This window comes from Haliotis cracherodii, unplaced genomic scaffold (genome assembly GCF_022045235.1).
Source record: "Haliotis cracherodii isolate W230 unplaced genomic scaffold, xgHalCrac1.p SCAF_8, whole genome shotgun sequence".
NCBI classification, from domain to species: domain Eukaryota; kingdom Metazoa; phylum Mollusca; class Gastropoda; order Lepetellida; family Haliotidae; genus Haliotis; species Haliotis cracherodii.
Window position 1 is genome coordinate 19,173,481 of NW_027266341.1, and position 26,796 is coordinate 19,200,276.

General features: G+C 40.0%; 1 protein-coding gene across 2 annotated transcripts; it reads right to left on the reverse strand.

The window, feature by feature from the left end:
- Positions 1-569: 569 nt before the first annotated feature.
- Positions 570-25,918, reverse strand: LOC139449991 (ubiquitin carboxyl-terminal hydrolase-like). Of its 2 annotated transcripts, XM_071231602.1 has the most exons (9): positions 25,861-25,918; positions 25,754-25,765; positions 23,759-23,887; positions 20,328-20,469; positions 19,013-19,095; positions 18,423-18,470; positions 14,505-14,580; positions 9,651-9,709; positions 570-2,755 (listed from the first exon to the last, which is right to left on the reverse strand). In XM_071231602.1, exons 1-9 carry the CDS (start codon positions 25,900-25,902, stop codon positions 2,672-2,674), a joined length of 675 nt encoding a protein of 224 aa, XP_071087703.1. In that variant the 5' UTR covers positions 25,903-25,918; the 3' UTR covers positions 570-2,671. The 2 variants fall into 2 exon arrangements, with proteins under 2 accessions (XP_071087703.1, XP_071087704.1); XM_071231603.1 differs by lacking the exon at positions 25,754-25,765.
- Positions 25,919-26,796: the final 878 nt, after the last annotated feature.

Consider the following 26,796-nt stretch of genomic DNA (forward strand, 5'->3'; position numbering starts at 1 on the left):
TGTGGAATTGGGACGTGTCCATCCCATCCATTAAGTGCCCAGATCACTGTGTGGAACGGGGACTTGACCATCCCATCCATTAAGTGCTAAGATCACTGCGTGGAATTGGGCCTTGACCATCCCTTACTACCTGCTAAGATCCATGTGTGGAACGGGGCCTTGACCATCCCATCCATTAAGTGCTAAGATCACTGTGTGGAATAGGGACTTGACCATCCCATCCATTAAGTGCTAAGATCACTGTGTGGAACGGGGCCTTGACCATCCCATCCATTAAGTGCTAAGATCACTGAGTGGAATTGGGCCTTGACCATCCCTTACTACCTGCTAAGATCACTGTGTGGAACGGTGCCTTGACCATCCCATCCATTAAGTGCTAAGATCACCGTGTGGAACGGGGCCTTGACCATCCCCATCCATTAAGTCGCCTGGTACAAGCATAGGTTGCTGGGGGCCTAATTTAGCCAAGATTCCTCACTGGCCCAATCAACAGATACGTGATTGTGCCTCTCCGCCATACCCATGGTGCCCTAGTGGATCTAACAGAAACATGACACGAGACTGCTTGTAGCAATATTTATTACAGTCTGCAACATGAACATTGGCACGTGTAGGACATAGCGTTGCCACGGAGACCTGCAGGTGTGTACTGAAAAAATATCATCCAATAAACCCATGCATACATCAGAAAACATGCCCGTGTACAAAAATATACAGGCAAATAAAACATTTTAGGCCATTCACAGAAATTATCTTCGTCTGATAGCACTGCTGTTACATGATCAAACAACGACTGGAAGCTTATATAAAAGGGGGACATATGCTGACAGCTGACTCCCACAATCTCAGATATCGGGACATACGCCATGATTTCAAATTACACAATGTGACCATTTTTTTGGTAGTCTTTCTGCTTACATAACATGAAGCATGGAAAGAACCCATTTGATCAATGTTGAGTTGAAACATGTCAAAGGTTTCACGCTGAAACCGTCTTTGATCATCAACCGTGGTATCTGTGACCCCATTCTAGCAAAACTAAACAAGATTCTGCAGGACACACTAGTGTTAAACACTTCAAATATCAAACCTTGTGAAATTATGGAATTATTTATTACTGGGTCAATTTTTTTCAGTTTCAGTTTTTGAAGACATTTCCCATGGTGTAAGATCCTTATTCCAATTGGAGACAAAAATCTTGGTTAATTTTCTGGCTTTGTCCAACAAGTCACCTACATATAGAGAAATAATCCCCACCCAGATGGCAATGAACATATTATATAGCATCCTGTATAATGTTCAAAAGCATAAAACAACAATAAAAAAAAATATATATTGGTCCAAATCAACACAAATAATTGATTAACCTGTAGTTTTCAACAGTTATTATTTATCTATGGCACGAAGGGTTTCAGGACGGTGTTTCATTACCCAAAATGACATCGATTTTTCGAGCTGAACGCTGAATAAAAACACAAAGAAAATTGGTAATTGACTAGGATCTAATTCATGAAACTGAACGAAATAGCTTTCTAAAAATCAAGACAAAAGGAGTCAATTGGCTGTCACATGTGGTACATCTCACCATCCTACAGACCTTGTGACTCACTTGTCAATGGCACTGTGGGAATATACTGTCACCGGAGGGACTATGGAGTAGACACTTTCATTATAAGATGGACAAGACAACTTTTTCTTCGCAGCTGAAGAAAATAATCAAAGAAGACATCTGAACCAGATAACTTGAAATAATTTTCAGCCAAAGCACTAAGTTGAAATGATCGATCAAGGCTGTCCACATAAACAAAAACGAACCTACCAGAGTATTCTCTTTCAAACCTTTTTCTCACAACAAACAATAACTTATAATGAAGGGACTTGGAATTCCTTGGCCTATTTCAACATGGAAGTGGATAACAAGAAACTGTAATTCTCAATAAACACCAATGAACCATGATTTGCCTGAAATGATCAAACCATCAATACTTGAAACAGATCATTATAATTGTAACATTAAGCTAATTATGCACCATAGTACAATAATACAACATGGCTTTAAACACACATTCCTTACAACTTTTGAAATCGGTATCGGTTGATTAAACATTCACCATACTCACTCTACCAATTATGGTTCAAACTGACACACAACCATTTAGTTGTAATTTTCACCATCAATATCATGAACATCAAACTAGCATACAACAACAAGCATATTCATTCACAGGATACAAGCTTAATGACCAGTAAATACGGGGCATATCACATACAGACATAAGGCAAACCTCTTCCTGAAGTGAGCCTCCAGAACATGGTCCACATGCATACTGATAGTGTACTGGTGACGGAAATGGTTTTACATGAAGTAGCAAATGTCACCTCAAATTGAGTTATCTATTTTATTAATTTTTTCATTCAATGATTTTTTCCTGTACTCAAAAGGCACAGGTTGATGTTCTTGCTAAGAAAATATTTGTTTTTTGGAAAAAGTCATTACGTCAACTGTTTTGGAAATATTTCCTTGGTGAACCACCTGCTGACCTGGCTATGCATATAACAAAAGCAACCACACTGCTTTGAGAGTAGAGAGATATTAGCCAATCAGCAGGATTGTTGCAATAAGCCACAGAAAATGTGGTGGTGCATTTTTGCTTGACCTGGTAGACGAGTCCTAATTCTGGACCAAGGCAGTGATTGCAAAGTTGATGTTTTCTGGATCCCGGTCCATGAACTTCCGCAGGACCTTGGCTGTGTCCTGCAACATTAAAAGTATATAAAAAAATCAGTTTCGATTATCGGCGGAAACATTTGTTTCTATGTTTGTTGTTCAACGCTGCACTCACCATTATAGCAACTCTATGATGGCAATGCGTAAATAGTCAAGTCTGGACCAGACAATCCAGTAATTGACATCATGATCATCAGTCTAGGCAATTAGGATTAGGTTAACAAACAGAGAAATTTAAAATGTCCAAATAATTTATTTTTTTTGCTTTACAGGACTTTAAAGATGGTCTCTTGGCAATATTCTATTTGAAAAATAGTGGGTAAAAAAAACTCATTTTGCGGGCAGTGGTGTGTGAAACAAGTAAAGGGCTTAACACATTTTATCCATGTGGGGAATTGAACCAGGGCCTTCGGCGGGACAATTGAGTGTTTTAACCACAAGGCTACCCCACCGTCCCCTTGAACAGTGAACCCCTGATCCATTTCATTACCTCTTACTACCAGCATATTTTGTTGGGGACAAATTCCATCCAAGAATCCTCAGGGGCCAAATCACAAGTACACACTCTTGTGGCAAACAGGTAACTATACTTTTCATATTGTTCCTCCAAAACATCACTTCTTGTTTTTAAGGTCAGTGGATTCGTAAACTAATAGAAAGAAAATGTATTGTCGCACACAATAAATCAAAAACACTTGGCAACTAGGCGAGGAATTACTTGAAGATTGAGGACTAATCAAGATTACATATATGCGACAAATGTTATGCTTGTTGACGCAGGACTATGAATGGCGACAGCTGGTGGCTCCCATGCTCCATATGACTTTCAGGAGCCTTCCGTGGAGGTCAGCAGGGAAAGTCAGGACTGAGGCACCTGATCACATTTCACTGTTACTTGTCAAAGTAAAAATTAACGATGCTTTGAATAGTTTTTTACTTAGATCACAGCAAGTAATGCGGAGGTGAAATGTGGCAAGATTATTGCACTCATATGGTGCAAGCGTGCGTGTGCATGTGCATGTGCATGCACTAGGCCCGTTTTATAGTGCTGTCCCTCTGAGATACCATGCCACAGTTCAACATGAATAACCAGACTCAGACTGTATACTGACTCCGAGGCGACCAGTCCTTTGTTTTAGCCCCTTAATACCATCTTTTAAGGTCTTTTTGTATGACTTCATGCTTTCCACTTCAGTGAAATCAATATGCACAAGAAAGGTGCTGACAAACCATGGTTTATCATCGGGACAAATCTGGGATTCAAATTCAGAATCAGCTACCTTTACACAGCACCCCAAACACCCATCAAATTGAAGCAACAACTAATGTGAAATATTATCAAAAACCAAATGTGCATAAACCGACAGTCCTCTATTGTTTAATGTTCCATTCAGCAAAATTCCAGCTTTATGTCGGCGGTCTGTAAATAATCGAGTCCGGACCATACTTACTAATGATGAACATCATGGGCATCGTTCTACACCATTGGAATATGTAAACATGCATCATGCATCAAGTCAGTAAGCCTGACCACCTGATCATGTTAGTCACCTCTTGAGACAATCATGGGCTGCTGAAGACCTATTCTAGCACGGATCATCACTGGGAACATGACTAATGAGTGAGTGAGTATGGTTTTACGCCCATTTTAGAAATGTTCCAGCAATATCACGGCGGAGGACACCAGAAATGTGCTTCACACATTGTTCCCATGTTAGGAATCGTACCCGGGTCTTCGGCGTGACAAGCGAACGCTTTAACCACTCAACTACCCCATTGCGCCCACATGAATTATGAAGAACTACAAGTTATGTACAAAAACATAGCGTGTACAATAACATAACCTTGCCAGTTCACGACATCATGCATGTCCCTTACTATCATATGACACAATGCAACACAATACAACACAACAAGAGCCAAGGATTCCTACACAGAAGACAGAAAAAGCATTCAGTAATATTGCTTGTCACTTCCTCAGTGAAGAATTCTTAAATAGCAACAACGTTGAATGGCTTGACCTTTCCTGTGTACATTCTGCATACATATGCAGAGTTCAAAAGTAAATAGGTGCAGGCAAGTACAAAACTTAGTCAGGGTTTGCTGAGCAATGTAGCTGGCTCTCCTCGGAGATATTGTTGTTTGTTAGTTGCAGGACCCCACATGAGGCCAACAGCGTACACACTGTCTCATATTAACACAGGAAAGACTGCCGGTAAACAGGTGTGCAGTGTACCTGAGGAAGTGAGTGAGTGAGTGAGTTAGGTTTAATGCTGCTCTCATTAGTACGTCAATTGGTGTGTCATGAGGAAAGGGGAACGTGATTTAGGTCTTAGATGTTTACTACTTTGGTGAAACCCATGGTAAGGGGTTTGGTGTTGATAAACAAATATTCTCATCCGGCGGAATTTGTTATTAGCGAGGATCATAGGATTCTGTCACACCTAAGGGACGCAACTCTGCCAAGCGAATTGTGGCACCTGGGAAGACAACTAAGGGTACAATTACTGAAGGATACAAATCTTAAAACTGAAAAATTAGAGTGAGTGGGTATGGTTTTACGCCGCTTTTAGCAATATTCCAGCAATATCACGGCGGGAACACCAGAAATGGGCTTCACACAATTTACCCATGTCGGGAATCGAACCCGGGTCTTCGGCGTGACGAGCGAACACTTTAACCACTAGGCTTCCGGGTGCCCCATTAATTCCAAAATTCCAATGTCAAGTTCCAACATTTCACGAGGACAATTCAAACTGAACATGACATGTTTATTAATTTCTTTTAACATGTTAACCACTAGACCTCCCCTGCAAAATGAGAAACCAAATTCTTCCCAAAACTGTTCTGAAGAACACTGAAAAGCAGCACATGATGTTTGACATTATTGTTTTTCATACTGTCATACTGGTAGTTGCAGCTGATGTCCACAAGCGCCGAACCCCAAGTCCACTTAACGTTTTGCATTCATGTGCATGGTCTTTAATAACCATGAAACACAGAATGCTATCTTTAGGATAAACTAAAATCCCACAGACCTTGATACAAGGTCTTTTTGAGATGGCATCTTCACTGGCTAGGCTGCAAGAGTGAGTTGGGTTTAACGCTGCTTTTAACAGTATATCCTGTTATATCACGGCGTGTCAGCTCAATGTGGGAGGAAAGCCTGAAGTGATGCAGGTTTCAGACGTTTACCACTTCGGTGAAACCCACGAGCACGGGTATGGTGCTGACAAACCTAGAAACATAATCGGGGCGAACTGGGATTCGAACCCACGGTCATAGGTTTCTGGCATGCCCAAGGGACGCAACTTTGCACAGCGAATTACAATGCCATAGACGACTGGACCACACGTGCTCCCCCTAGACTGCAAGAAAGACGGCATGATTGACATTGTCACGCATTGTCACGCATTGTGAAAGTTATTTCAGGTGAAAAAACGAGGCATACATATTCACTGTTCGTGAAACATTTTGGACAGCATAAACTTGTATTGGCAAGTTTCACGTTGGAACAGTTTTTCATCAGACTTGACTCTATTGACATTTTCAGCAGACATGCTCTGACACTTCTAAATGGAATGACAGAAGCCAAACTGGAAATTGCTGTCTGCTGCGTATGCACAGTTGTCTGGTCTGGTACTTCTACTAATTTTCGGTAAACCTTTATTACATACTTTCCCTGCGGGAATTGAGAGACTGAATGCTATAAATGCCAGGCAACATTATAAAGCCACACTACTAGTCTAGACCAGTCTTCCCAAGGCGACTGCTTCTTTGGTCTAGTGGTGGAGCGTACGCCCGGAGAGCGGAATATCTGGGGTTCAATCCATGGCTGTGTCATACCAAGACATTAAAAGATGGTACTTGTTGTTTTCCTGTCTGGTGCTCAGCGTTAAGGGGTTAAAACAAGGACTGGTCAGCTCGGAGTTAGTATACTTGGTGGGGTATTCATGATAACTGCGGCATGGTATCTCAGAGGGCAAGCACTACAAAAACTGCACAAGTCCGGACTAGAACAAGCGTGCGTGCACACACACACATGCACGTCGCCATATAAATGCAATAATCTTGGACGTGATGTTAAACCCCATTTCACCTCTTCCTCTACCTAGGCTGAGTTTTATTTTGGCTGTACCAACGAGTCCTCCCCCCCCTAAAAAAAAGTATAATCGAAAAACGAAATCAACAACTGCTGTTCAGAATTCAGTCTACTTTCGGTTTGAAAGCATGTGTACTGTCAACTGGGCATCGACAGATATTTTCCAAATCTATCCATGTTTTTAATCAACATGCTCAAGTTTTTTACACATTAACTTGAACAGAACGTCTTGACGTGGCACGACAATTTGGTTTGATGTAAATGCAAGAGATACGAGAGTGGTATATGACTGGTCAATCAGGTCAATAGGAGAGACATAACTCCTAATAGCAACGATATTTCAGTAAGGGTGGTAACTGGACTTTTAGAGTTATTTAACTCCTTTGCCTCAGGAAGATGGTCCAAACCAGATATTTATTTGTTTCTTTCTGTCTTATTTAACCTGGGATTTATCTAGGATTCCAAGATAAGTGAAATTTGGGTAACAATTGTAATTTTGTTCAATAAAGTCCTTACAAGTCCATATTATCTTAAAATCAGGGGCATTCAAATATTTCATTCAATGCCAAAATGTAAAAGTAAGAACCTCTTCTTGTTTATTAGTCCTGTTATCAGTAAAAGGCAAGTCACCTCTATAAGGCAATAAGATATATTACAGTAAACTACGCTTATAACGGACTGATGGATATGACGAACTTATTTTTTTGTCCCGGCCACTGCTGTATCCATGCTGTACATAGCTTATAACGAACTACGGTTATAACGAACTAAAATTAGTGGTCCGTTTGGGTTCGTTTTAACCGCAGTTTCCTGTACTACTATAATAGTGCCACTTGTCAAATCTTTAAATTCCACTTTGGGAATTTTTACTGACATTTGCTTCATACTTTGGGCAGGTCCAGACAAATTCTTGTTAACTCCAAACACTCAGTAATTTTCCATAAATATGACTGCAGCATGTAAACAATTGCATCCAGTTACTGAAATTATGATAATGTCCCATACAGTCGGAGTATGATGGCAAGCAATCAACAAACTCACCAATCACAACCAGCATAGGTTGGTGGGAACCATTCTAACCCGGAATCCCCAACTGGCCTGGACCAGCATAGGTTGGTGGGAACCATTCTAACCCGGAATCCCCAACTGGCCTGGACCAGCATAGGTTGCGGGGGACCATTCTAACCCGGAATCCCCAACTGGCTTGGAGCAGACAAACCGGTGGTTGATAGCATGAGCAATGAGAACTCCAAGTGACTGTCACAAGAAGAGGTGAGTGGGATCTATTGAACATATTTTATATCAGTGGTGTAAGGGAGATAACTCTTGTCAGACTTGTTGCAATGCCTCAAGTTTATCCCCACAGTAAGGGACCCGGTCAAAACTTTGGTGTTAAATCTTAATTCCTTCAAATTTACCTGATTTCTCAGTGTTTTTTATATACATGTAGTAACTAAACTCAGCAAAAACAATTTCTTATTTTTTATACGAAATCATTGTCGGTCAGGGTGAGTTGAGAGAAAAAAACAGTTAATTCAGCCCACAAGCTCTTAGCACCACTGCCAATGAAAACTCTAAAGCAATAGGATTCGCCAGGCAAATGCTGTTAGGAGCTGTCATTAGGTACATCAAGTCTTTCCACAATGTTGGGTTTTGCATCACAGACTCTTGTGGCATGTCCTGAGTATTACAAGGAATTCAACATTTTTAGAATTATTAAATATGTCTCAAAACTTGAGGAATTAAATTTTTGATCCTACATTTAACTTTTGAACTGTTCCCTAAGCAACACGACATTGTCGGTGAGATCCTCATCTAAATTAGTTGCACTAAGCAATATTTAGCTTTAGCATGGGATAGGAGCCTGTAGTGAGTGAGTGAGTTTGGTTTGATGCCGCTTTTAACAGTATTCCAGTTATATCGTGGCGTGTCAGCTTAATGTGGGAGGAAAGCCCAAAGTGATGCAGGTCTCAGACGTTTATCACTTCGGTGAAACCCACGATAGGAGCCTGTAAATAATTTAGTCTGGACCAGACAAAACAATGATTGATATTATGAGCAGCGATGTCAAGGTACATTGGCATTCTGTTTACCCGCATAAACCGTAAACTATAACTTGCCCTGACAAGTGTAGCTTTCCTCAGTGAATTAACATGTTAATAACAGCAGGTCAATTAAGGTGATATCATCTCAGATTTGGTTACAGACCCACTGACCCTAAAAAAATTAAAAGTGGATAAAATAAAACCCTGAAAAATGCTATTTTTGTACAGCAATAAGTAAAACTGCTAGACAATAAACATTCGAAGGCTTAAACATGTTAAATGACAAGAATTGTTCTAAAAACTAAACAAAAATTTTAAATACCATTTTGGTTTTATTCACCCTCCGACTACAGACCAGGGCCCACTTGCACAAAGCGATCTTAGACTATTGTAAGCGTATGCTAAAGTATGGGAGTTACGATCATCTTAGCGCTAATATCGCTTTGTGCAAGTGGGCCCAGGAGTAAACAATCAAGCAAAAGGCCAAATGTAAGTAGCCATGCTCACTCAGTAGAAAATATAGATTTCATTTTTACAGATAAAATTATATCACCCTGTAAATTCTCACTTCAATGCACTCTGTTTACCCAGCAGTGATATGGGTACCCGATAGGAAGAATGGGTATAATGGCTGTTAGCCTTCTAGTGCCTTACAGACAGCCTAGGTTGTATACTCCCCAGGGAGCAGTGAACACTCAGATTCACGGACCAGGATAATAATGTAGCGCAATGACAAAGCTTAAGGGTGTGGACTTGATGAATTATAATTACTTACTTGCAGGAGGGTCTCTGGTGTTGAATCAGAGTGTCTGATTGGTCCCTCCTTACGCCCATCTGAAAACAACAATATCATATTATATATGAATCCATAAAATTTCAATTCATACAAAATGGTTACAAAATACAATATACAGAGAAGCAAACATGGACTCATCTTAAAACAGTATTTGACACTGGTTTTGGTCCTGTGGACCATTTTGGTCATAGGAAATCTGGTCCTGTTGGATCTCCACTAGACACAATGGTCCTCATCTAGCGCTGATTTAAAAAATCATACAACTTAAAATACTTTGTTCGTCCCCAAAATAACACTAGACCACCGGACCACCAATTAAAATACTTTGTTCGTACCCAAAATAACACTAGATCACCGGACCACCAATTAAAATACTTTGTTCGTACCCAAAATAACACTAGACCACCGGACCACCAATTAAAATACTTTGTTCATCCGCAAAATAACACTAGATCACCGGACCACCAATTAAAATACTTTGTTCATCCGCTAAATAACACTAGACCACCGGACCACCAATTAAAATACTTTGTTCGTCCCCAAAATAACACTTGACCCCGGACCATCAATTAAAATACTTTGTTCATCCCCAAAAGAACACTAGACCACCAGGCCACCAATTAAAATACTTTGTTCGTCCCTAAAATAACACAAGACCACTGGACCACCAATTAAAATACTTTGTTCGTCGCCAAAATAACACGACCCCAGACCACCACTTATTTCATTTTACTGGTATTTAAGAAAATATACTAGACTTGTACCAGCGGACCAGAGTTAGTGTCGAAAAATGAATTGGATTTGAAAGTACAAGCTAATACTCTTTTGAGAATTCAGATTAGAGCAGAGTTTGACATGATGCAAAACTGTGCGTCCAGTATGCACAAATGTTAGGGCAAGCATGGGTTGCTGAAGACCTGTTCTACCCCGGATCTTCACAGGTCCATTGGGTAATTACGCAGGATGTTGCTATACTATTGGGTTATAAAACAATTCATCAAGTGCTATCTTTTATTGTCTATTTGTATGATGCGTCCGGGGATTAAACTCCCGACCTTCCGCTCTCCGGGTGAATGCAGCTTGTATATTAATGGATTGCACCAGTGTAGGCTTAGAGCCAACATTTCAATTTTTCACTATATTATCTGTTTGTTTGTTTGTTTATTTTTTGTTTAACGCCACACTTAGCATTATACTAACTATAAGATGGTGGCTTGTAAACAACCGTGTCTGGTACAGACAATCCAGTGACTGATATCAGCAAAAGATCCCCAGTGTCGGGGAGGAGGACCAATCCCCGAAGTACCCGAGCCTGACCAGCCAATGCCTGGATACCTCTTGTGACCAGCATGGGGACCTATTCTAACCTGGAATCCCAACAGGACATTTACATGAGCACATGTCACTGGTTTATCTTGTGGAGCCATGGTATGTTGTTCAGGAATAGATAGTCGTGACCAGGCCTAATCTCACTGCTGCTAGGTCCACCGATTTCTCACGGCTTTGTTGACAAAAATATCAAATTTTTTTTTTAACATTCAAGATTAGAGTTAACAAAACATAACTGATTCTAGTTAAGCGTCCTGGGGTTTTGACAAACTGACATCAAATTACTAAGCAAAGTATCCACAATCAAGTCAATAAATACAACTGAACTTCGCAACACTAACAAAACTGTTTCTCTTATACTGACAAAGTTAGGTTGATAATGATATATACGAACATAGTTTTAAACAGGCTTGTAGTTTACATTTCAGAGTTACAAACTTCTTACAAGAATTAAAATTTATCTTAAATTCACAAATTCCTTGGGATACATAGCAAAAGAAAATCCTGTTGTTGCACTTAATGAATATGGCACCCATGAAGAATGGTCCATCTGGCCCCAAACACAACAACACTGATGATTAAATGTCACCAAATATGGACATCTGAGATAGATTAAAACAATGATAAGTCTAGACACATTGCATGTACAGAGAAATGTTCATCTGTTCCCATTTTCTGCCAAATAAACCCAGCTTCAAGACAAATGTTATACAAATACATTATGATACAATGAACACTGTCTGTCTGTCTGTCTGTCTGTACGTACGAGCATGCGTGCGTGATTTAATGCTGCACTCAGCAAAATGTCACTTTTATGATGATGACCTGTCAATAATCAAGTTTGGACCAGACAATCCAGTGACTGATGTGTGCAACACTATCAGGGTACCATGACATGCTATCGTTCCAGTCACCTAGTCGGAACACCTTAACTGCCTCCTATGGGGGCCTATTCTAACCTGGGACCGCTCACAGGGGGAACACATTGTGATCAACCAAGAGTGGAGTTTAAGTGTACCTATGTTTATCTAAGGCCTGATTTATGGATTCTGGGCCAGGCCAACACAAAGATCCAACCTGTCACCCATTCAACCATCTGATCTTAGTCGGATCATACAAGAACATAGGGTCTATTCTGCTCCTGGGCCCACTCGCACAAAACAGACTTTGCGCAATGATGATCGTAATTCCCATTCTCTAGAAAGTCACGCATGTGGGGAATCGAACCTGTGACAAGCACACACTTAACCAATAGACTACCCTTTTCAATTATGAAGTATGAAAGGTTTGTTGTTTTCACACAGCAATATTCCAGCCACATCATGGCCAACTGTAATTAATTACGTCTGGACAGCGTTAGAAATTGGCACTAGTCCTGTAGTCCTTGCCAAACTGCCTAATAGGTAAGGTATCATAAGGTTTGTTGTTTGGTTTGTTGTTTTACGCTGCACTCAGTAATATTCCATCTATATGACGGCGGCCTGTAAAAAATCGAGTCTGGACCAGACAATCCAGTGATTAATATCATGAGCATCCATCCACGCAATTGGGATTGATGACATGCATCAACCAAGTCAGCGAGCCTGACCAACCAATCCCGTTAGTCGCCTTTTACGACAAGCATAGCCACCTTTTACGGCAAGCATGGGTTGCTGAAGACCTACTCTTCACGGGTCGGTATCATAAGGAGAAAAGGCAGGCCTTAGCCCTTGATCCCGTTTGTTTGTTTGTTTGTTTGTTTGTTTGTTGTTTAATGCCTCACTCAGCAATATTCCAGCTATATGACAGCAGACTGTAAATGATCAAGTCAATCCAGTGATTGACATCATGAGCATCGATCCACGCAATTAGGATACGATGACATGCATCAACCAAGTCAGCAAGTCTGAACATCCGATCATGTTAGTCGCCTCTTACGACAAGCATAGTCATATTTTACAGCACGCATGGTTTGCTGAAGACCTATTCTACCCCGGATCTTTACGGATCTCAACCCTTTGGTGAAACCCATGCGAGAGCCCAGTAATGGTGCTGGCAGAGTTAAGATCTATATCAAAACCCTAGACAGCAGATCCTGGCATGACCAAGGAATGCAACCCTGGACAGTGACAGGTGGCAAACTAGGTGTTTGTGACTGAACTGATAGTAGCTGACCTGAAATGGACACACAGCTTGCCTTCGAATTTATGAATCAAAGATAAGAAGTAGGATTGGCTGGCGTATATTTGCATGAACTGAATGAATATGTAGAACAACCTAGTCTTACTGTAGATTATTTCAATTTGGAAGCAAATGATTTCGGTAGTCAAATGCATACAGATTTATAACAGATTGGTGAAAATCAGCAAGGAGACAAATACAAATGCACACTCGATGAATCTTCTTGAGGCTTACAGTTTGTGATGGGTATTGGCCCAACTTTCTTTTGCAATTTATTATCTACCACAAGATACTGCATGCAATCTATCATCTGTATTTTGTTTGGACCCTGAATAAAAATAATTGTCACCTTTGAGGTCGTCCACTATTTTGTTGGCTGTTGCTATGGTCACAACATTGGGTAATAGACACAGTATACACAGGAAGCTGGTCGCGATTAGTTACCCTATTTCAATTACAGGAATCAATTCTGAATGTCATAATTTCAGTTCAACTTGTCACTTATGTAAACCTTGCCAACAAGATGAAAATATGAACGATTTGGAAAACATGCAATACACCTGTATTTTCCATACATAGTATGATGTACATACACACATTAGTATTTCTAATCGTGGGATACCGGAAATGCCATGCACCTCTACTTAGAGTAGAAGCAAATAAAATCTAACTAGGCACCCTAAAACCTAGACGAGTGAGTGAGTGAGTGAGTGAGTGAGTGAGTGAGTGAGTGAGTGAGTGAGTGAGTGAGTGAGTGAGTGAGTGAGTGAGTGAGTGAGTGAGTGAGTGAGTGAGTGAGTGAGTGAATACTATTTTCAGTTTAGGGTACTGGAGACCTATTCTGCCTTGTAACTTATCATCAATTTGGAAGGCTTTTACAGGGGGTCCCCTAATACACTGGGTCACTTTATAGACGTTGGTATGTGATCTGGACTACCAGTTGGCAGACTTCTATTTTCTAGTCGCCTCGGTGGCTGAGTGGGTTAGATCGCTGACTTTGTGTGCTGATGATAAGCTGCCTCTCTTTGAGAATGGGTTTGAATCCTGCATGGGACTTAACCCCCCAAAAAACAAGAATTTGTACTTCATTTAGAAAGTTTAATCGCAAATATAACACATGTTACGGTCAAACATTACTTGTTTTACCCAAGCATGCACTATATATACTACTCAACTTTTGATAGGGATATTTTGGCCTTTCCATGATACACAACACTGATTCTCTTTACATGTTACGTGTGTATTTAAAGTGAACGAAATATCTGACTAACCCTGTCAACAGTTGAGTAGTATATATGCACACACTCACAAGTGATCATGTGATCTCAGTTGTACTAAACTCACCAAGTTCGTACAGGCCGCCGTCCTGATGGATGAAGGCCACGAAGTGGGGGTTCACCTCATCCTCTCTCGAAGGAGCCTACAACAAATACAAACAAGTCCCATGAAGTACAGTGCAGGGAGTGGGTGAGCTGGATATAACGCCCTATTGTACAGTATTCCAGTTAAACCATGATATAACTGTTATATCACGGCCTGTCTGCTTCATGGAGGAGGAAAGCACAAGGTGATGCAGGTCTAGACGTTTATCACTTTGGTGAAATCTTACAGCAAGGTATGATGCAGACAAACCTAGAAACCATTCCTGACCAGCTTGTTTTATTGCGGGATAAGCAGATTGTGCCCCTCTCGTGGCCATTTGTTGCGACTGGGTTCCATGTAAGTGCAAACGGGCATAGCTAAAGAATTGTCAACTCGTTACAGCCAGTTGTCAGTGACACTTGACACAGAGATTTCTCCTTTCACTATACACGTCACTAATTAGTGATAGATGGGCTTGTCTGTGATCAGATATCAGTTCGCTGTAGAGAGTTTGTTATATACGTAAATTTTATATGATATATATAGGAGATAAATCAGGAATTTTTTAACAGTTTGTTGTATCCGTTTGTTCGCTATATCCGTGTTCGTTATATCCATGTTCTACTGTAATCAATAACTGATTGGGAGCAGAGCAATATTTTCCATGACATTAATATTTCAGAAAAACTTATAACGGATTTATTCTCTTACCACGAACCATCATATGCCCAACCCTAACACTAACAGGCAGCGGTTGCTTCAGTGTGGGGGCCAGGGTTTTACTTGACGCACAAATGTGCATCCATTGCGCACAAATGTAGAGAAATGACACAGAAAAGGACATATCAGGACTAATATTCATTGTACCTCCAGCACATCTAGTGCAATTATAGGTGTTATTTCATCCATCAATCATGACCACTGTCCACATGATCATTGATTCAATCCAGGTTCTAAAGTAAACTCTATTCGTAGAGTACACTGCACCATTTCGTTACTTTACAGGACCCTCTTATTGTCTGCAGGGACCCTGATAATTAATTATTGGGGGTCCCTTGGACCACCACTTTTGCAAGTCAAGAGGACTGTTTTCATACAAGCTAGATACAGCTGGCTCTATCTGTAGGACCAGATGAAGATGCCCCAAGGCTTACACGGTCAGCGAGCCAGGAAGAATTACACATTACTGAGAGATGCCAAACCTAACTGAAGTCTTGGAGTAAATCAGTGGGATACAAAACAGAATAATTTCATGTGAAAATGACTTGTTGGCAGTACCATGATGCATGGTTTTGCTTTAACATTTTCATTAGGATAAGACATAAGTGAAACGGTGTAAAAACTCCACATATTTGTAAAATTCCTTATGTGACACTACTTAACTGTTTTTCAGACAGACAATGTGGTGTTTTCAGTTTCAAATTGATATTGAAGTTCCTGTCTGCATCCACAAAGAACAATTGACAAAATGATTTCATGTCATTGAATTATCAAATGCTCTGCATGATATTTTATCAGTACATGAAAAAATATTCATAATTTGTGGAAGGACAGGTGTATAGTCTGCAAGGTAATTTAAGGTACCGACGTTTACTACAATATCTGAAAAACTATCGGACCTACTCCAGTCAAAGTTGGTATGAGATTATTAAACAGTCATACATAACTGGATATTACATTTAAAGACAATCGGTGCATGAATAAAAAATCTGTCTATTTAGCTATTATCATATTTCATCAACAACCAGACCTGTTCGTCACGGATGGAACGAGCATTCATTGAAACAGAAAGTTGAACCAATCAACTCAACTCGAAAGGGTGCACGGGAATCACGCACGCGCGAATACGGTGTTAGCGTTGGGTGTCTCAACGTGCGTGATTCCTGTGCACCCTTTCGAGTTATGTATGACTGTTTAATAATCTCATACCAACTTTGACTGGAGTAGGTACGATAGTTTTTGAGATATTGTAGTAAATGTTGGTACCTTAAATTACCTTCCAGACTATAATAACGTAGGTTTTCTTTTGTAAATCGTAACTGTTACGCTCAAACTGTAATGGTTGGCATCTGTACACCATTGCATCATTCAACTGTACCCTACTGACTCTGGCAGTGATGAAAATAACAAAATCCTTAAAAATACTGAACCACCCACACAGGCAGACACACAGACCCATCCCATCCCACCCCACCCCCCACACACGCAAGCACCCCCTTTTGTCAATTTTTGAAGCACCCAATTTACTTATTACAGTGAACAAAGTATACTTTAAAAGATACCTGCTGAAAATCATTTTCTTTCTAAATTTGACACCACAATTCAATAATTGTCCTCAGGTTTCTGGAACTGTAGAGTATTTTGACTGATTATTTACAAGTTGAGAACTGTAGTCTATGATATTCCAATCTATGGAATAATGTGGAGTATCATGGGGTAAATGTTGTGAAACATGAGTGTGTATCACGGCAAGGCATCACATCATGTTACACTTTCTTAGTTTTCTGTTTACGGTTCAGTCTAACCAGAGCGAGAGCCACAATAATGACATCAAATAGTTTTTAGTTTTGCAACCAAACTTTAATTGAAAAATAAATAGATACAATAGCAAAATTAATTTAAAAAATAAACAATGATAACTGTTAAGTTCATAAATATCAATTTATATAGTCTCTGGTCACTGGTCATCTTCTAACGAGAACAAAATCATGTCTGACAGAAGTCAAAGCAGGTAAATCTGGTACTGTTAAGAATTTAAATATATGCAAATAAAACAGAAAAAGCATCGTGACACTGTAGCTGTATGTGTTGTTTTGTGTCCACTTCAGGCACAACTGAAGATATTTTATGACTGCTTCATTTAGTGTCTGTACCAATACTGTTCCAAATCTGACATTACCATCTTCCTAGGGCAAGGGAGGTAACTGACGGTAAAAGTCCAGTTTCCACCCTTGCCGAACGAGGCTGGGATTATGGAGTTATATTTTGGCTGGACTATATAGTTGCCTCTTATGGATAACAACAGGGAGCTGGGGACCACTGTATCCCTGTTGCCCAACAGAACTATGACTGATAAGATCAAACCAAATGATTCCCTCTATCATTTAAATGCTCTCCTTAACTTCCCATGATGTGAACTAGTTATGGCATTTTTCAATACATTTTTATGTGATAGCAATGTTACACGAACTATTTTCAAATCTCTAACTGATAATTCCACAACAAAAGTCTTTTTAACTTCTTTGATAGGCATTTAGAAGTTGGAGAACTAAGTAAGGATAAGAATTTATGGATGAATTGTAATAAAGAAGTTGTTCTTCCATAAATTCTTATCCTTACTTAACAAAAGTCTTGTTATCATCTTTTTGGCCTTAGAAATTCAAAACATAAAGGCACCAGATCAGCACTTTGTTCTGATGGGCAAATATAGATTCACAAAGAAAGACTGTGCCGTTGATGAGTTATGGAAACGAACACTTCCCTAATTTGAAGTCCAACTTGTCCAACATATGCAGAAATGGAAGAGTAATGAAAGCTGACATGTTAAAAATGGTCGCCATGGCAGCCATGTTTAATGTCAGATCAGAAAGTCTGTTAGCAAAGCTGGCATCATTCATGCAAAGTTCTGTTTCATAGGCCTTGTAATTTTAGAGATGTTGAAAATGTGAAGGTTAAGACAGACAGACAGACAGACAGACAGACAGACATACATACATCCATTGAACAAAGTTCCATAACATAACCTCACTGGACTTTCAAAATGTTCAATATTCTGAGCATAAGGAACCAGTTCAGTGAATACCTGACGCGCAAACAAAGTTTCAAAGAAATATTAAAAGGTCCATGAGTTCTGCTCTGGAACGGAACCCTACCCTCAAAATAAAATAATAGTTTCTTTACCTGTGTTTGGCCTTCCTGTGCACTTTCTTCATGAATGTTCCCCATATTCTGAAAGGAATATAAACATAAGCAATTATCATCAACCATGCTTTGTGTCCAAGCACAAGCAACCTTGGATGACATTCATAATGTAAGAAAAGGGACATAACTCTATCAAATCTGTTCATTCCTTAATTACACTTAATTCCTGTGTATTCGACACCATTATCAACAGCAAAGTTTCATGTTTCACCTTTTTGTCAACGACAAAAATTGTAACTCAGTCAATGACAGAGATGAGAGAGACACAGAGAGACAAGAGAGACAGAGATGAGAGAGAGACAGAGACAGAGACAGACACACACACAGTGTAACAGAGACAAAGCGATACAACAGACAGAAAGACATAGAAAGGGAGACAGAGACAGAGACAGACAGAGAGAGAAAGGCACAAAGAAACAGAGAGAAACAGAATTAACAGGCATTATTTTTCACCAGTCAGAAAAATGAGGGTGGCCTGTAACTACTTGTACAAGAGGCATGGGTACAGGCGACCTATTCTGTCCTCGATTCCCCACAGGGGTAGCACCAGGAGGAAAACTTCAACTTACAGAATCTTTCTCCAGAAAGCCTGCTCTGTCTTCTGGGCTCATTGTCTTGGTACTCTCCAGGAACTTGGTGAAATATTTGCTATCTAGAAAAAAACACAATCAGATTTGTCACACAACCTCAGGCAACACATATCACCTATGGACGATAATAAATGAGGACCACATTCCTTGGTCATAAAAATTGGGTCCACTTTGTTTGTTCCACAAGCAGACATCAAAATGAATAATTACATACATAAATGATAATCTGAAATGAGTCACTGACTTTAAGTGCCTGTGAGGGAAACATAACTGAGTGAGTGAGTGAATTGGGTTTAACACCACGTTAAACAGTATTCCAGATATTTCACGGCGTGTCAGCTTGATGTGGGAGGAAAGCCCGGAGTGATGCAGGTCTTAGACATTTATCACTTTGGTGAAGGTGGGGGAGGTGAAATGGGGTTTGACATTCAAGATTATTGCACTTATATAGCAACGTGCATGCACGTCTGTGTGGCTGCCTGTACTAGTCCCTTAATGCCGAGCCCCAGACAGGGTAACAACAAGTACCATCTTTTAACGTCTACAGGCATGACGCGCCTGGGTATGGAGCTGACAAACCTAGAAACATAATCAGGGTGAACCGGGATTCAAACCCACAATCATAGGTTTCTGGCGTGCCCAAGGGACGCAACTCTGCGCGGCGAATTGCGGTGCCTTAAACGACTGGGCCACCTGTGCCCCTGGGAACATAACTAACATTGTGACTAGCATGACTAGTGGACAATGAATTTATCTTACCGCACACATCTTATACATGCACGTCTCATTACTTTTGTTGTTCTTACATGTACATATATATGCTCTCAGCCTCATATAACATTCATTCACCAGATGGAATGAGTCAGCATATACTCCGAAATGTTGAAGGAGTTGACATCCTTAAATTCTCTTCATTATGTGTATCACCTCTGAATGCCTTTCAAAGACTTGATGCATGTTTTGGTCCGAATCGGTAATACCACAGTTAGGCATTTTAACACACAACAGAAAACAAACTTAGAGTTGTTCCCCCTAGATCTATTTCATTCAGAAATTATTGTAAATATCTGGAGAATGGCCTCTTACATTATTAATAGATCCAAAATTGTGGTTGGTATGTTGCAAATGTAATGGCAACAGTTCAACAATTCAAGCAAGGAATGTAAGAAATGTACATTACATGTTACGAGGGTACATTGAAAATATTGCAATGGATCTCAACCAATCAGAATCCGACATTCATGTGTACTGTAAGAAAAACTTGTATGTTTGAAGCTTGCCATGTAGTACTGACCATCAAACTCAATCTTGTCCTTGTTATTGGCCAGGGCATGTACGAGCGCAATAGTTCCACAGGCATTGCGGATGGTCTGTCTGATGAAGTAGGCCTTTTCTAAAACACCTGTGTCCACATCTCCAATTGGGCTTCCCTCTACCTGGGAAAGAGAGCATGTCTTGATTGAAATCTTGTTAGTCTGGACTGTCAAACCAGAAAACCATCATTCCTGATGATCTTTTTGGAAAAGCAAGACATTATTAAAGGGACACTAGTCACATTACTCATAATTCGCTAATCAAAACATGATCATCTGGACGATTTCAAAGATTGGATTAGGAAGCTGAGCTCAAGATAAGTTGTATATTTGATGAAAATATGAAAAACAAATCACCATAACCCCATTAATTTAGAGTTGCTTGCGTACAAACACGCATAATAAAATAAGAAAACAAAAACAGAAGAAGTATGCTTAGCGTTGTGACCCCATGTATCCTTTCCAACTGTTTCTCTACCGATCGATAGCCCAATCAGAGAATTTTCACAAAATCAACATCCACGACTGGTACACCTTTGTATGAAAGTGATTTACCACTGCCTATACTGATACAAATATTTGTCATCTTTTCAACCCCCCAACAATTGCCTGTTTTTGTGTCAGGGATGAAATCACAAATGTTTTCAACTTGTAATAGACTCGGTTGTCACCTATGGTAGTTGTCATCTTTGTGAAGCTATACGAGGTAAGAAGGGTTGTTGGTTGTTTTGTTGTTTAACGCCACACTCGGCAATATTCCAGCTATATGACGGCAGTCTGTAAATAATCGAGTCTGGACCAGACAATCAAGTGATTGATATCATGAGCATCGATCCACGCATTTGGGATCAATGACATGCATCAACCAAGTCAGCGAGTCTGACCATCTGATCCCGTTAGATACGAGGTAAGAACAGAGGTAAGAACAGAGATCTGATTGGATATCCCGTTTTCAGTACAAGGGGCACAACTCATGATCTACGCAAGGGGGCGCCAGGGTTGAGCCAAGAAAGATGGCCTTAATGTGGCAAGGGTAGAAACTTGGCTTTGATACAGGCATCATGTCTAGCTTATTGTCAAAACGACATGTATGTCGTTGTTGTGAGTTTATGTGATGTTACATACTTGGGGCACCACAAGAATAGGTTCAAATAGAAGTTACCGGAAACAGTATTTTAAGGCTAAGCAGAATTTTTTTTTATCTAAATGTGCACACACTGGTGTAAAAATATCCATCAGATTGGACCCAAGAGAGTGACAACATACTGAATACGCAAAGAAAGCTATCACTACCCAATGTGAATGATAATTTGTCATTGTGAGTAAATGCTCCAAGGCTACAACAGTATGGTAAGTAAAGCGGGATATGAGTGAGTGAGTGAGTGAGTGAGTGAGTGAATATCATTTTACGCCGCTTGTAGCAATATTCCAGCAATATCACGGCAGGGGACACCAGAAATGGGCTTCACACATTGTTCCCATGTCGGGAATCGAACCCTGGTCTTCGGCGTGACGAGCGAACGCTTTAACCACTAGGCTACTCGACCGCCCCTAGCAGGATATGAAAGCATGTCAGTGAGAGGATTCTGTGTTACACGGCAGTCATATCACGGCAGGTGTGTCAATATTCAAGTCTGAACCAGGGATACCAGAGGTTAACAGCATGACAAATTCAGCCTGACCACCTTATGCATGGGGAACTGGGGGATCAATTCTACATTCAAGATTGAAAATAAAATAAAAAGTAGTGTCAGAGCTTTAAATCAGTGTTGGCAGATTTTATTTCTTGCGAAAGGTTCAGGTTGAAAGGTGGAAAAACATTATCAAAACAGACATTGGATTATTTGATATCTGAAATATTTTGCCATTTGTGCCATGTTCACTGTTCACTCAGCAATATTCCATATTAGTCGCCTCTTACGACAAGCACGGGTTGCTGAAGACCAATCCTTACCCGGATCTTGCCGGATCCATATTCACGGTTAATATAGATATTAAAAAATCATTTTTGGTTATCCTCTTGTTTTGCATTATCAGAATAAAATAAAAGTACTTTTCATTATTTTGGAGTAAGCAAGTCTCTAAACCAAGCAAAATCTATATGAAAGCAGTTCTTGAGCCTTATTACCATAGAAATGAAAATAGCATCTGAATATGCAGAAAGTATATTAGTAGCAAAATATTGTTTCGTTACAATAACGTTAGGTTAATTTTCAAGCCCTGATCGGCAAATAATACGACACCATTAGCCCTGCAACAACACCGCAGGTCTTCGATGACACATAGCGTATGTGTTGCACGACAATGCAACAGATAACGCAAAAATCAATAATTCGCAGTCACTGCGACCTGAGAGACCTTCTTGCATTCCAAGCTTCTCAGGTTATAATCAGGGACAAGGCTGGAAATTGTAGTGATGTCGCATCCTGAATCTTATTTCCAAAGGGATGTTCATTTAGCATGAAAACTTAACTTGTTCAAGATCTTTCTTTAAGATTAAAGTTTCAATTTTGACAGGTCTCTTAGTTTCCCTGGAAGGTTCCGCTCAAGGTAATTAATTATAAATATCATGACAATCTATTCTAACCCGGATCTTCATAGGTCTATCTCATCGAGTGATCTGCAAAGTTGATATTTTCTCGAGTAGCGCAGCCACAAGCGAAAATGTCAACTGAGCAGGTCATGAGATGTGCAGTGTTAGTTACTTGATACGGTGTAGACTCCCTTGTCGGGATGTCTCTGTTATTGCAAAAGAGAAATGTGGTAATAATAAGATTCTTTACTCTGTTAATCTGCCATTTATCTGTCAAGGATGAAATCGCAAATTTTTTGTTAGTTGATCAACTATGGTAATCGTCTTTGTGAAGCCATTCGAAATGAGAACAGTGATCTGATTAGTTATCACATTTTCATCACAAAGGACACAACTTGTCTTCTACATGGGATGGCGACATGATCAATCCAAGTAACGTAAGCTTGAAATGGTGTGTGAGAGAGTGAGTGAGTTGGGTTTAACGCCGCTTTTAACAGTATTCCAGTTATATCACGGCGTTTCAACTTAATGTGGGAGGAAAGCCCGAAGTGATGCAGGTCTCAGACGTTTACCACTTCGACGAAACCCACGAGCATGGGTATGGTGCTGACAAACCTAGAAACATAATCGGGGCGAACCGAGATTCGAACCCACAATCATAGGTTTCTGGCGTGCCCAAGGGACACATTTCTGCACAGCGAATCGTGACGCCTTAGACGACTGGGCCACCCATGCCCCCTAAGCTTTAAATGGCAAGGGTAGAAACTACGCTTTGATATAGGCTAGTGGACATTCTTGCCTCTAGAAGATGAAGATAAGACGGCATGGCAATTGCATAAAATAGCAAGAAGTATTTCTTATTTTCCTGTCATGCCTTACCTTCTCTGTGAGTGGATACAACAGCATAATGGCCACCACTGGCTGGGGTACCATGGCGAGGAGGTCATCGTCCAAACCAAACACATCCACAAACTGCCACTTGCTTGGGGCTCCGAGGTCATGGATGTACTGGAAGATGGAAGAGGCCATGTGGGATGGTGGGAGTAAGCATGGGAGTGTTATATATATACAGCTGTATCAGGGCAAATGGTAGTCAAGATACAGGGTTCCCTCCAGGAATTTTCTGACATGGGCCCTTTATGTGAAAAATTTCAAATATTCCAGAGGAACGCCAAAACAGCACAGTGTTAAAGTGACCCACTGTATTTGAAAATGTGAGCCTTTTCCAAATTTAGGGGCTATAAGCACAAGGCCCCACCCTAGAATTTTCCGTAGGGGGATATCATAGCTAGATAAATGGAGTGAGTGTGTGGGTATTGGTGAGTGAGTGAGTGAGTGAGTGAGTGAGTCTTACACCATTTTCAGCAATATGACAGCATTATCTTTACGAGGGACACCAAACATAGACATCATACATTGTAGTCATGTTGGGGATCAAACCAGGGCCTTTAGCGTGACAAGCAAACACCATAACTACAAGACTTTCCCACCACCCTGATAAATGAAGTGATTGAGCAACTGTTGTTTAACAGCCATTCCACACTGACCTGCAACCAACCAAATCACACAGCCTTAACACCCGACTCAATCTAGTCATCCCCTTCTACCAGCAATAGGGTGTGGGAACCTATTCATATAGGTGTCCCCATGGGTCTTTGCCTGACAAAGCTGGTCATCAGTGTTGACAACATTCACTCACTCATGCTTCTGACCACTGGCCAGCAAAACCAATAATCAATAGCAAGTGGAGTGAGTTAGTGAGTGAGTGAGTGAGTGTGCGAGCGAGTGAGTTTGAGTAGGTGAGTTTGTGAGTGTTTTGGTGGGTGAGTGAGTTTGGGTGAGTGAATGAGTGAGTTTGAGTTGGTGAGTGAGTGTGTGGATGGTTTGGTGAGTGAGTGAGTGAGTGAGTTTGGGTGAATGAGCACAATCACAATTTGGGTGAAGGGCACAATCACCCTTTGTAGCCTTCACAGCTTGCGTACATGTATTCTTTTACAAATACTGAATACCCTTAATATATGTGTAGGCTTTAAACATAAACTTACTCTTCAAGGATACAAAAGCATACAATTATGTTTGCATTTAATCTAAGAAGGGAAAAGAGCCCAAATTAACTGGAATTTTAAGAAAGTGTGAGTTTGGTTGTTTGTTACATCAAGCACTTTGTGGGGAGCAGGCCATTTGCGAACTAACTTAATGGATGTATATCAAACTAGCACTTAAAGCTTACACTCAGAGCACAGAAACAATTAAATATATCAAAGAGATATAAGCCAATCTGTGCTGATCCATGCAACAATATCGATAGACCAGCCCGTCTTTCTTGATCTGTCCAATAACTGGGGTCTGACAAATGGGGCAGAACCATTCCACACACTGCACTGATATCAAAGACTAGAGCCTAGACGGAAAATTAGACACAAACACACGAGAAGATTTCTTGTGATTCTTATTTGTAGCTAATATAAGTCTTAATAAAACTCAAATTAAGTCAGATCAAAATAAGATATTAAATATAAATATATCTCCAAATGTTGTAGAACTTTTGTCAGTTGGAAATAATGATAAATTGGCTAAACATAATGCTGCCTCAGCAACATTCTAAAAAATTATAGGCCTACTTCAAAACATCCGCACTAGCAACCCACGTCGGCGATCACAGATATCACACAGCCTTTGAATGTTATGGGGTTTTTCTAAACATTGTGTGGGCACACATTTTCTTTGACTTATGTTTATAGATCGCCCAGTTGCAGACATGCATTAGTTATGATAAACACGATGCCGAACGTTCTGCATCATCAGCCTCGGACTGAGCCGGCTCTCCACTGTCGTGTTGACATTTCAGTTGACACTCCGACCGCGATTTCTCACCTTGTTCAGCACCTGTGAAAGACAAAAACAGACATAAACTAGTTGCTAGGAACAATTCTCCAGCCTAATGGAAGTTTTAAACCAATAAAGAGGCTGTCATTACATACATCGGGGTTAGACTCCAGGGGTACCCATCTCTGTTCAGCCATTTTGACGCTTGATTATGAAAACCACGTGCGCACATGGATGGTTCACTTCCGGGTCGTAATGTCAAAAAATATGTTCTATTTTCAACGAAACTGTTTCCTATCCATAACTTTTTTTCCGGAAAAAGGAAGTATTTCGCATCTAAAACAAATGTTCCAGTTATAGATTTTAAGAAATATATGTTGAAAAAAAAACACAGACAAAATATGCGTAAATGAATTATTTTGGAGACCTTTGAAGCTTCAGTTTTACAATGAAATATAGAATTTTGAAGTGGTTAAGTTCAATATATGTTGAAAAAAAACACAGACAAAATATGCGTAAATGAATTATTTTGGAGACCTTTGAAGCTTCAGTTTTACAATGAAATATAGAATTTTGAAGTGGTTAAGTTCATATAACAGTCTACTAACATTAAAATTAATCTAAATACAAATACCATTGCGTGTTAAACTTTTATGTCGGACTGAATATCACATGCATAAATCTATTCAAATATCTGTCGCAACCACAGTCAGTGGGGGTGTCTGTCTGCTTTTATATATTAATATTATTAATAATAATTGTTATCGTTATTATTGTGAAATATTAATAACTGTAATTATTAGTATAAATTATTATAACCCCAAACCCCACATACCCGCGTTGGAATAGATCATCGGGAACCTTTGCTCGTCTTAATAGGCGACTGGAGGCATTGGTGTCGTGTCACCGACGGTCCTCATAATATCAATCACCTGTTTGTCTGCACCACCTACTTGTATATAGGTCCGTTTCTGCACCAGACATGATTATTTACAGACCTCCGCATGATAAAGCTGGAACATATTGCTAAGTGTGACGTTAAGCAAAAAAAAATGTTTTATTATTATTATTATTATTATTATTATTATTAG